The following is a 13,087-nucleotide window of genomic DNA, read 5'->3' on the forward strand; positions in this document are numbered from 1 at the left end:
TCCTGCTATCTTAAAGTATCCATAGATGGTGATAGGTAAACTATAGTTGAATTTAACATGCTATAAGAATCCAGCTGTTTATTCAAGATCATGGATAAACTACCTATTTTATTACATGTCAACAAATTGTTGTTAACTTAGTGACAACAGATTTTCTCCAGATGATCCCTCCCTAACCTGATCCTTAGATCTTCTAACGGTGTGCCCATCACTGTTGTAATTGAGGCCAGCCACTAAATGTGTTAAACCTTGGAATTTATTATCTAGAGTTCTATATAGGTTCTCTGGGAAAGATTGAGGGCAAAAGAAGAACGGGACGACAGAGAACGAGGTGGCTGGATGGAGTCACTGAAGCAGTAGGCATGAGTTTAAATGGACTCCAGAGGATGGTAGAGGACAGGAAGGCCTGGAGGAACGTTGTCCATGGGGTTGCGATGGGTCGGACACGACGCAACTAACAACGATAGGCTCTCTGAATTGTCAAAACCACCTTTCTCTCAGGAGTAATACAGGTAGTCATCGACTTACAACAGTTCATTTAGAGATCATTCAAAGTTGCGTCATTGAAAAACGTGACTTGTCACCATTTTTTACATTTATAACCATTGCATTTCCCTGGCCATGTGATCAAAATTCAGATGCTTGACAATGGACTCATACTTATGATGATTGTAGTGTCCTAGGGTCATGTGATCATCTTTTGTGACCTTTTGACAAGCAAAGTCAATGGAGAAGCCAGATTCATTTAACAACCAGGTTACTAACTTAAAAACTGCAGTGATTCACTTAACAACTGTAGCAAAAAAGGTTGTAAAATGGGGCAAAACTTACTTAACAAATCTCTCATTCAGCAACATGAAGTTTGGACTCAGCTGAGATTATAAATCGAGGATTACTGTTGTTGCATTTTTCCCGTTTCATATTTTATCTCAAAGATCAAGAATTGTTCTATAAACCTCTTGATGAGAAGTTGGGCAGTTGAATTATGGAATTGAGGGATGCAGAATTTAGAAGAATTAACTTCTAGTCTGCCACAGGCACTAAGCCAGATCTTCCTACTAGGAAGAGGCTCAAAAAATGTCCATAAAAGGCACGGGGAATAACCTGTTTTCCACCCGGTTGGATTACAGTTCCCATAATCCTCAGCAGAGGTGGGTTTCAGTGGGTTCTGACCAGTTCTGGAGAACCAGTAGCAGAAATTTTGAGTAGTTCGGAGAACTGGTAGTCAAAATTCTGACTGGCCCCGCCCCCATCTATTCTCTGCCTCCTGAGTCCCAGCTTATCGGGAGGAAATGGGGATTTTGCAGTAACCTTCCCCTGCCACGCCCACCAAGCTATGCCCATCAAGCCACACCCACAAAACCGGTAGTAAAAATTTTTGAAACCCACCACTGATCCTCAGGCATAGTGAAGGACCTGTTGGGGAAGGTTGGACTATGGGACAGGAGTAAGAAGGCAAGCATCATTCCTTCCGAAGCCTCTGCTTAGACATAAGCCCTTCGGGGAGTTGCCCGAGATTTCTCTGCGACGGCGTCAGAACTGCCAGACCTGGAATTCCTCGTGCAAAGTGACACCGCTTGCACAAATGACAAGGACTACGAATCGGCTGTGAAGGGTGACTTATATCAAAGCAGGAAATCCACAATTTCATCTGACGCACATAATGATTCGGGAAATCAGGAAATCCGTTCTAATTTCTTCTGGCAGTTTGTGGTCCATTTGTTTGCTCACCTTTAAAATGCAACTGGTTTCTTTGTTTCCTGTGAATTTGGAAAAAAGGCAACACTTTTCATGGCAAAAACAGAGAGAGAGAGGGAGGGAGGGAGGGGGAGAGAAAAAGAGAGAGAGAGAAAGAAAGAGGGACACACAGAGAGAGACACACACACAGGGAGGGAGGGGGAGAGAGAAAGAGAGGGAGGGAGAAAGACACAGTGAGGGAGGGAGGAGAGAGAGAAAGAGAGAGAGGAAGAGAGGGAGAGAGGGAGACAGAGGGAGGGAGGGAGGGGGGAGAGATTCTGAATTGGCGGAAATGGGATGTGGTAACAAACCAAGCTACTCAGATAACCCAAAACACTGCTCCAAGCGTCGTCATTAAATCAAATCGATTCGAAGATATAAGATATAAGAAGATATAAGATATTCAAAGACCAATCTCTCTATGCTGCGTCACCTACAAAGTAATGGAATCTATTATCAACCAATCCATTACCCTCCACCTAGAAAGAAACAACCTACTCTCTAATAAACAATTTGGTTTCAGAAAAAAATTATCATGTAACTTACAACTTCTCCACTGCAAAAACATATGGACTACTAATCTTGATCAAGGCAAAGCAATAGATGCAATCTACATAGACTTCTGCAAAGCTTTTGACTCAGTAGTACATGATAAATTTCTCCTAAAACTAAAATCCTACGGCATTTCAGGACCTCTTCACAATTGGATAACTGCTTTCCTGTCAAACAGACAACAAGTGGTCAAAATTGGCAACGCTCTATCAAATCCTATTCCTGTCAAGAGTGGCGTTCCCCAAGGCAGCATTATTGGACCAACGCTCTTCATACTATACATAAATGATCTCTGTGACCTTATCTCAAGTTATTGTGTTCTCTTTGCTGATGATATCAAACTATTTAACACCACTGATAATACATCTATCATTCAAAAAGACCTTGATCATCTAACCGCTTGGTCTAAAACTTGGCAACTCCAAATCTTAACCAGCAAATGCTCAGTCTTACATATTGGAAAAAAGGACCCAAACACTAAGTACAAGCTTGATGGACATTACCTTACAGATGACCCCCATTCCGTTAAAGACCTTGGAGTTTTCATATCAAATGACCTAAGTCAGGGGTGAAATCTAAAAATTTTCCCTACCGGTTCTGTGGGCATGGCTTAATTGGTGGGAGTGGCTTGGTGGTCAGATGACTGGGTAGGCATGGCCAATAACAATAAATAATAAAAATAAGAGGTATCAAAAACCAACTTTCACACTTTACACACACACAACACAACACAACACAACTGACTCACACAAATGTAAAAGCAGCTTCACTTTACACTTTACAGCCACAAAAAGCTCAAAAACCAACTTTCACACTTTACACACACACACGCACATACACACGCACACACACACAATGCCACATACAGCTTTCTGAGATTTTGTGTGTTTGTGTAGTTAGAGTGAAACACTACAGAAACACACCAAATCTCAGAATGCTGCACAAATATTTTATTTTATTTTATTGTATTGTATTATGGACTTCAAATCCCAGAGTTCCTCAGCCAGCAAAGCAGGAAGTCAAAGCAAGCTTTTTTTTTCTTCAGTAACTGAAGAAAGCATGGCATTGCCAGCCCGAAAGGAGCAGTAATTATAGGTAAGTGAGGAGGGGGAATTGGCTGGGCATGGGTGGGGGAATTGGCTGGGGCTCTTGTAAGTGGGGGCTGTTAAAAAAGTGAGTTTAAAAGCCTGTGAGGATCAGAAAACTTCTCTGGGATCGCCAGAGGAGGCTTTTAAAATCTCAGGTTTTTTTCTTTTTTACTTTCCCTTCTGCTGAAGAGGGTTTTTAAAAAAAAACTTTTAAAGTGTTCTGATGATCTCTGCTCAGCCCCGCGATCATCAGAGGTGTTTGTTTTTACTTTTAAAGGCATGTTTCAGCTGAAGAAAAACTTTTAAAAGTAAAAAAAAAACCTCTGCTGATGGTGCGGCTCAGCAGAGGCAGGGGGGGAGGTGGGGCCAGGGATTTTTGCTACCGGTCCTCCGAACCAGCAGCTGCCATCGCTACCTAATTGGGCGAACTGGGAGCATTTCACCCCTGACCTAAGTGCCAAAGCCCACTGCAACTACATAGCAAAAAAAGCTCTAAGAATTGTAAACCTAATTTTGTGTAGCTTCTTTTCCAAAAACTCTATACTACTAACCAGAGCATACAAAACATTTGCTAGACCTATTCTTGAATACAGCTCACCTGTCTGGAAGCCATACCACATCTCTGACATTAATACAATTGAACACGTCCAGAAATATTTTACAAGAAGAGTTCTCCGCTCCTCTGAAAACAACAAAATACCTTACACCACCAGACTTGAAATCCTGGGATTAGAAAATTTAGAACTCCGCCGACACCGGCAAGACCTGTGTTTAACACACAGAATCATCTATTGCAATGTCCTTCCTGTTAAAGACTACTTCAGCTTCAATCGCAATAATACAACAGCAAACAATAGATTTAAACTTAATGTTAACCGCTTCAATCTTGATTGCAGAAAATATGACTTTTGTAACAGAGTTGTTAACGCTTGGAACACATTACCTGACTCTGTGGTCTCTTCTCAAAATCCCAAAAGCTTTAACCAAAAACTGTCTACTATAGACCTCACCCCATTCCTAAGAATATTCCTAAGGGGCGTGCATAAGAGCACAAGCATGCCTACCGTTCCTGTCCTATTGTTTCCTTTCATTATATCAAATGAATATAGTTATTGCATACTTTTGCTCATATATATGCTTATATGATGTGTTGTTGTTTTATGTTGATGCTTGTGTATACTGTTGTGACAAAATAAAATAAAAATATCTAACGCCTTCAAAACACCCAGTTGGCACCAGCAGCTCCTCACTGCCTTCTCACGTGCAGACGTTCAGCACTAAAAGGTGGGGGGGGGGGAAGGGAAAAAAAACAACAACCTCTACCAGAAGTGGGGTTCGAACCCACGCAGACTCACGTCTATTGGAACTTAAGTCCAACGCCTTAACCACTCGGCCATTCTGGTAATTCCGAAGAAGAATTCGGAAGGCTTGGGAACAAACTGACATTGGAGTAACATTTTCCCGCCGAGCCGATTGAGCAGCAGCCCCAAGTCTCCCCCTCGCCTCCCCGCGCCCAAAGCTCGGCTTCATAAGCCACCGCGGCGCGCGCGACCTGCACTGCTCCGATTTCGCTTTAGGCGAAGACTTCACCGGCTGGCAAATTTAGCCCCGCCTAAAATGAGGAGCCAATCCCGTCGCACCTGGAAGCGTCAGCCAATAAGCTCCGTGCTTCCCGAGCGGCTCTCCCCTTTCTCGGGAATGAAGCAGACACCCTCTCGGGCCGGCGAGTCTGACTTTAGAGGGAGGGGTGGGGGGGCAGCATCGGTGGGGATTCCACTCCCGAAGGGAAAGAAGCAACCGGGGTCCTCCAGCTTCTTTTCTCTCCCTCCCTCCCTCCCTCCCGGACTCGGGGCATCCTGCCTTTCCCCGCAAGTCCAGACAAACCGTTTCATTCCGGTCCTTTCGCATCCACCAATAAGCTTCTGAGCCGCCTACATTTGATCCTTCTTCCCTCGTAGTCGTAACCCATTCTGACAGCAGAGAGTGTTGCCTGTGGGTTAAAGAAAAAGTTGCCAGGTGGTTGAGGTCAAGCCCACGTGCTGATAGTCGTCGCTGTAGTTCTGGCGGGGAGGAACTGGCACCCTGCTCGCACCCCGTGATCGGCCCTATCCAAACCATTGGCACCGGGAAGCGCGGCTTCAGATTTAAAGTTACCGGATTGGTTGCATGATTTTGTTTATTTTATTTTTATTTTATTTATGTTTGTCAATCATACATAAGTATAGGTAAAAGTATAAACGTAATTTGGATTCATGAAAAGAGTAAGTAAAAAATGGAATATTAGGACAGGGATGGTAGGCACAGGGTGTACTTATGCACGCCCCTTGCAGACCTCTTAGGAATGGGGTGAGGTTAAGAGTAGCCAGTCTAAAGTTAAAATTTTGGGGGTTTGGGGATGAAACCACAGACTCGGGTATTGCATTCCAGGCATTGACCACTCTGGTACCGAAGTCATATTTTCTGCAATTGAGTTTGGAGCGGTTTACCTTGAGTTTGTATCTATTATTTGCTCCTGTATTGTTGTGGTTGAAGCTGAAGTAGTCATTGACAGGACATTGTGGTAGATAATTTTATGTACTATGCTTAGATCAGACTGAAGTGAAGTGAAGAAACTAATTTTGGTTTCCGATAAATGCTAAACATTGATTTCAGATTAAAAAAAAAGAGGTACTTCTATAATCTCATTCTTAACTTTATTTTGGGATTTTTATTTATTTATTTTGCTGACGACTGCTTCATTCCAGATGTAACTGCAGTTCTAAGCTCAAAGTAACTGCTTTGGTTCCAGCTATTTCCTTTTTACATTCCAGTAAAGATGTAGGAAGCTATACATTTAAGAGACAAAGAACAGAAAGAACTTGCAGGGCTTTGTGGCAGAGATTTCTGAAGAACCCCCAGATTTGCAAGTAATAAATTTGAGTTTCACCAGAGGCTTTTCCCACATCCTGCGAATGACAAGCATGTAATGAATTTCAGTTATAATAATCTAATGATTAATAACCCTAAGCACAAACAGATTGCTTTGGAAGTAATCTTTCCAGTTTTGTTTTATTTTTTAAAATTTTGGTATAAGTGGAGTGGGTTGTTTTTGTGCCAGTGAGGTTAGAGATTTGCCTGAGGTTCCACAGATAAGGTAAGTTTCAGAAGGGTCCTTATGGTTACTCCATATTTTGCTCCTGATTTACAGACTGTTGCTATCGTTCATCAAAACATTCATAGAGAATTTACAGTACTGTCATATAAGTGAGCCCAAAGCTGTTTTAAGTTCTAATAAGAGACTTAGTGCTGCAACATTAACTCTTATTATTGAGCTCATTTTTGTTAAGTAAGGTTATGAAAAATAAGTGAGATAGTCCAAAAGTTTTGTCTGGATTACCAAACAACTTGCCAGTTTATATAGGGCCATAGAAGTCACTTTTATTACCACTGCATTTTTTAAAAAAAATAGACAAAAAGTCTGTTTTGGCTTTTCCAGAATTGTCACAAGCAAAATATTGCAATATATATGAAGTCTAGTATACTTTTATTCTTCAGCAGTATATAATTTGCAATTATTCTTGGAAGTCCATTATTAAAATCACAATTTTCTTGATGAATCTTTGCAGTGAAATAGGTATAGAAGAGATCCATTTTCTGGCTCTAATATTAATATTTCCTCACAAATCCTGTGAATATGCACAATTCTAATGGTACTGTGCTATTATTAGCATTTTCCAGTTTTGTCAGAATTCAGATTCAGTAATCTCAAATCTTTTAACAAAAGTATCAGAGAAAAGTTTTTGAAACTGGATGAGGCAGCCTCCCAACCTGTGCCAATTTTTGTATTGCCTACCAACTTAAAAACAAGTATTTTCAAAGCAAGGTTAAAAATTGTAATTATTGCCTCTGAAGCAGTTGACTTGGGGTTCTTGGTTTTCTAAATATTCAGTGTAAGTGGTTAGAAATGTGCTTTATGTTCAGAATTGAAGAAACTTAGGCGTAGTATTTCCTAATATTAAGCAGTATTGCTTAATATTACAAGTTTGACCAGTTTGTATGAAGAATTTGGGTATTTCAAAACTTTCTACCCTCCTAAATACAATTGTCCGCAAAGGAGTCCAGTTATTATGTAGAATCCTGAGATTTTACTACTAGGTCTTGCTTGTATTTCTCCCGAAATATGAGGAAACTGGTTTTTCTTTTATATTGTAAATGCAGTCTTATGTAAATTTGTGCTGTCGTTCTAAAATGCCTTCAAATTCTGTATCTAAAAATTGTGCTTACCCGTTCCATGGATAAAGCAGGATATATTCCCAGATTACTATGAAGTATATTTAAAGAAGTGTATACTACAGAAGCTTGAAAAGGTTTATTTTTCTGAAAACAAATGTTCATTTACATGGAACCTTCCATATCTTTGTGGGAAAATGTTGCTAGGCTGTGTTACAAATAGGCAGCTACTGGTGTAATGGGGTTGATTTTGTACTTCAGCCAACAGAGGCAACCAGTGCTCAAAAAATAGAAGCGTATGCCTGACACTTAAAACCACATTCAGTCAGAACTGATGTCTTGTTCTTTCTGGGTGTCAAATCCCCAGCTGCCTATATCACTTTACTGATCAGCCTTGATCTGCAACATTGGTGTCAAATGGATGGACTTCTAGCAGATGGCACTACTCAAGGAAGGGCCTAGCTCAACTTAAGATGTTTTTATCACCAGAAGCAAAGAACATGGTGTCCAGTACTTGCTGTTTAAGGGCAAAGCTCAAAGGAATCAAGTTACTGCAGAAGACTCGGAGATGGGCATGAGGTATTATTGAAGGTGAGAGGAAAAATGTAGCAACACTTCAACCACACCCATGCCATTTAAAGCATCCCAGAATTAAATACAGCAGAAGCAAGGAAAGGCACCTGAGGTACTAGGGTTTTTTGAAACAAGGAAGACTTAATTTTTCATGTTACAGATTGGAATCAGGGAGAGCTTTAGAAAGGCTTCTTCCACAGTGGTAGGGTTTCAGCTAAGAAAACTCACCAATACTAACTTTAAAAAAAAAAGCTAAAAATCATGTGAAAAAAAAGTAGACCTTTGAGTTATGGTTTTACATATCAGAATATTTTTAAAAATCATCTAGTCCTTAGCAGGTCCTAAAATTAGGAAAATACAACCTCAGATGAACAAGAACACATGACATATAACACCATGTCATAATTTATTTTACAAAAAGGAAGCCAAAACAGAGAAGCCATGTGTGAAAAACTAAGTACACCTTATGATAGGATAGCTTGTAGAATCACCATTAGTAGCAATAACTCAAAGTGATCGTTTTCTGTATGACTATCAGTCTCTCACATAATTGTGGAGGAATTTTGATCACTCACAACATTGCTTCAGTTCATTTGTCTATACACAGCTCTTGTGAGGTCCTGCCACAGCAGTTCAATTCGGTTGAGGTCTGGACTTTGGGCCATTGCAACACCTTAAATTTTTTCCCCCCAGCCATTCTGTTGTAGATTTGCTGGTGTGGTTGGGACCATTGTCTTGTTGCATGACCCAATGTTGGCCAAGCTTCAGTTGTCAGACAGATGGCCTCACATTTGACTGTAAAATACTATTGGTATTGGTATACACAATATTCATGATTGAGTCAATGATTGCAACATGCCCAGCTCCTGTGGTTTCAAAACAAGCCCAAATCATCACACCTCTACAGCCATGTTTAATGGTTGGCCTGAGATGTTCGTGCTAATATGCTGTTTGGTTTTTGCCAAATGTGGCACTATGCATTGTGGCCAAATATATCCACCGCGGTCTCATCTGTCCAAAGGATGGTGCCCCAGAGGCCTTGTGATTTGTGAACACTGGCAACTTGGCAAACCTAGCCAAGCCATGCTGCCATGTTCTTTTTAGAGAAAAGAGGCTTTCTCCTGGCAACCCTTCCAAACAAACCATATTTGTTCAGTCTTTTTTAAATTGTACTGTCATGAACTTTGCATTTAATGTGCTGCAGCCTGTAGAGTCCAAGATGTAGCTCTTGGATTTTTTTGCAATTGATCTGAGCGTTGCACTATCTGAGCTTGGGATGAAGTTGCTGGGACATCCACTCCTGGGAAAATTGGCAACCAGTTTGAATGTTTTCCGCTTGTGAATAATCTTCCTCCCTGTAGAATGATGGACTTTAAATTGTTTGAAAATGGCCTTATAACCCTTCCCAGAACGATGACAGCAACAATTCCTTTTCTAAGATCATTGCTGATGTCATTGTATTAACACATACCTCAATACTTGAGACCAGTAAACTCCTAAAACTTCAGCTTTTATAAAGGTAGTCATACTTGCTGTTGATCAGTTGATCTAAGGGTGCTCAATTAGCAGCACCTGGCTGCTATGTAGCTCTTCACATCTATGGAAGCAGTAAATGTGTACTTAATTTTTCCCCACAAATGGCTTCTTCATTTTGGCTTTCTTTTTGTAAAATAAATGATGGTATGGTGTTATATGTCATGTGTTACTGTTAATCTGAGGTTGTATTTACATACTTTTAAGAACTACTAAAGATCAGTTGATGATTTTTACTATGTCCTGATACATAAAACTCAAAGAGTGTGTACAGGTAACATTTCTTCTTACTCAGACAAAACAAGTGAATGAAACCACTCCACCTGCCTGTATAACTGATTTTAAACAGGCCTGCTCACCTAATTATTTTCAGGGTAAACTCAAACTACCAATTCTTCTTAACCTTGGATAAAATGTTTGTCTAATTAGTTCCATTGAATCTTGATGAAAAGTAACACCTACAGTAGAGGTATCATTAGAGAGAGTTAGAGAAACTAGGGGTTTTTTTTTAGGTCTCTCCAAATGTTTTTTCCCCACCAGGTGTTGATTAATAAAAGTTCACAGAATGTGTGTATTCAGAGTGTCTATGTATATTTATCTGCCATGAGTAAAGATCTTTTAGATATTATCCCTAGAGGCAGGCAAAAAAGGAACAAGAATCAATACAGGTATACAATACTGCCAGACATTTCTCATTAAGAATTAATACCTCAAAATGGATAAAAACTATATTGCTACATTGATAAAAATGGCTTATTAGCAGCTTTGGAAAAACATTAACCTTTCTTCTCCTCTTCCTGAAGAAGAAAGAAATTTAAAAGAGTTAGGCATGAGGCCAAACCACCTCAAGTTTTGATATTTAACAGAAAGGCACAAATGAACCTTGGTGGGTATTTCAGGTTTTATTATTTAATTTAGGGTTTTTTGAAAAAAAAAAAAAGACAATCCCCCTCCCCTCAAAACAAACCCAACCACAATAGAATTGCAAAGATAGTCTCTCTCCCGCTTTTTTTTTCTTTTAAAAAAAAAGCCCACCATTGTCCCACTAAGAGAGGTCCTGGCCTCCGCCGGCTGCAGAAAAAAAAAGGCTTCCATTAGAGATCAAGCCACAGTGTACACACTGCACCCCAGACCCAGTTTACTTCTGCTGAGCAGCAGTGTTGGGCTGCCTCATTTCTCCCAACCATCAAGCACCACTGTTGCCTCTTCTTCCTTACAGGCTGAAGTTGAAAAGTGGGGGGGAGGGGGGTGTAAAACAAAAACAAAACAAGGAGCGAAAACACAAAAGGAAGGCACCTCAAAGTGTGATCCTTAGCCAAGGGCACGGGCGGTCTTTGCCCCCGCTCCAACCCCACCCACATGTACACCTCGCCTGGGCAGACTCTTTACGCTTTGCCACTTCTGCACAGTGACAACAGCTTTTCACTCTTAGGACCTGGTTATGGCAGCTGTGACCAAACAGCCCAGACCAGTTTGGGCTGTTCCCAGTCTCCTCATTTTACAAAAGAATCAATGAACTCCTGGCTTGAACTGGCACAGAGTAAGGAGCTTTAGGAGTGACGCCACTAAGCTCCACCTCTGCCTACATTGAATTATTCGTTATTTTAAAGGCAAGACAATCTGTTTTTAGGTAATGGTTCCTGTACGGCGTTTTCGTGGATCTGGGGCCCAGTGGAAGAAAGCAGCAGAGGCTAGTGTTACCAAATAGGGGTCTAAAGAATAAAAAGAACAGAAATCAGAACAAAAATTAGATCTCTCTCTACATATATATAATATACATATAAACAGATGTGCATTAAGCCAGAAGTTGCTTTAGAACAGGGAGGCTTCTATCTTGCATCATTGCCCATCCAAGTGCACAATTTGGGAGAAGGTGCTAGGGCCTGGTGTGAAGAGTAGACCTGAAAAGGGAAAACTGCATTTTGATTTTGCAACACCAAGCAATCAGCTGGTGATCCTCAAAGAAAAGTTGAACCTCTGAAGATACAGCTAATCGCTTTCCTATCTATGTGAACTGAGAGACGCAACAGCTTTGGTTTCCATCTTTTCCCTCTATTCAATATGGTTAGGAAGTCTTCCTTGTCCTAAGGATGCTATACAGGGTCAGGGCAGAAAAAACCAAGAAAGTAACCCCTCTGGTCAAAATGATAGGTCTTCCTGTTCCTTTTCAACAACCTCTGGGCAAACAGAGAGTCTTGCTGCTTGCCATTGCCTTATGTTAGTTGAAAAGGGGGTATAATTGATACAGCACCAGAAAGCTGGAGAAGAGGGCAGATGTCAATCCACACGTTCTCTTCTTCCTCCCCAAACTACCTGTATAGTGGTGTGAGCAGGGAAGTGGAAAATGCAGTCCTCTATGCCTATTTTTCCCTAACCATCCAGGAATCCAGACACCAACTTCAGCTTCATTCAGCTAAGGCAATCCAGCCAATCACCACTGCTGGATTCTGGTTTGGGTGATTGAGTCAAAACAATTGATTAAGACAGACAAGTCAGTGAGAAAAGCACGAGCCAAGAAGTCACATGATCAGCTGCTTCCCTCCACTCTTCATCCACTACCTCTTCCTGGGAAGAGTCCTGCTGCTTCCAGCTCAGAAGATATCAGGGCACATGTTCCAGTCCTGTTTCTCTTTGCTTTCCCAGTAGCCTCCCCTGTATACATGGGAAACCTCCTTGGTGTCAGGATCTTTCTTCCGCTCAAACCACAATGCCTTGTAGGGATCGTATGGGGTTCCTGCGCAAGGGAGGCAGCAGAAGAGAAGGATGAGAATTTTCAGACTGATGAAAAAAGGTGTTAGGCTATTTCTCCTGGGAATGCGACACTAAAACTTCCTTCTTCGAGAGTGGCCACAGTTTAAAGGTACATACAAACAGCATCTTACCTAGTAGGACCAGAAAAGACATTGGCCCAATACATGGAGGAAGCACTACTAATGGGGAGCACAGAACAGCACATCAGGTGAACCATTGCCCAGCTGTAAAAATATAAAGTAGCTTCTTAAATTCTTAAACGCTTCCTAAATGGAAGAGGCCAATGGGACACTTCTTACCATCCTCTGTCGCCCTCATGGCTTCAGCTTCACGTTTTTTACGGGAAAGGCGCTGCTTCTCCTCTAAGCGCTGCTTCTCTGCATTGGCCTCATCCCAGCGCCCATTCTCCATGAGTCTTTGGTCAGGCCGGAGTCTGCTGTCAGTGGGAGCAGTACCACTTTCTGGGGCATTGAGTGTCAAAGCCAACTCTGAGAAATAATACATGTTCTCTGCATTCTTCCTGTACCAAAAAAGGAGAAAAATAACAGAAGTGGCAGCAAAGCTCATAGGTAAAGGCAATGACATATATTCATTTTCTCTTTCCCACCCTTTTGTCCTTCACATGAGTGTTGTTTTATTGTCAG

General features: G+C 41.2%; 1 protein-coding gene and 1 non-coding gene across 3 annotated transcripts in view; both read right to left on the reverse strand.

Annotated features, from left to right (window-relative positions):
• Positions 1 to 4,697: 4,697 nt before the first annotated feature.
• Positions 4,698 to 4,780, reverse strand: TRNAL-UAA (transfer RNA leucine (anticodon UAA)). The gene has a single exon. It is a non-coding gene; the product is annotated as a tRNA-Leu (tRNA).
• Positions 4,781 to 10,714: 5,934 nt separating this feature from the next.
• Positions 10,715 to 13,087, reverse strand: part of OSBP (oxysterol binding protein) — a 29,829-nt gene continuing 27,456 nt past the window's right edge. For both annotated transcript variants that reach the window (XM_058197145.1, XM_058197153.1), the window contains 2 exons: positions 12,743 to 12,963; positions 10,715 to 12,426 (listed from right to left, as the gene is read on the reverse strand). In XM_058197145.1, the coding sequence (XP_058053128.1) occupies positions 12,284 to 12,426; positions 12,743 to 12,963 (364 nt within the window). In that variant the 3' untranslated portion in view covers positions 10,715 to 12,283. The remainder of the gene's footprint in view (positions 12,427 to 12,742; positions 12,964 to 13,087) is intronic.

The sequence above is a fragment of the Ahaetulla prasina genome, chromosome 1, assembly GCF_028640845.1.
Source record: "Ahaetulla prasina isolate Xishuangbanna chromosome 1, ASM2864084v1, whole genome shotgun sequence".
Classification (NCBI taxonomy): Eukaryota; Metazoa; Chordata; class Lepidosauria; order Squamata; family Colubridae; genus Ahaetulla; species Ahaetulla prasina.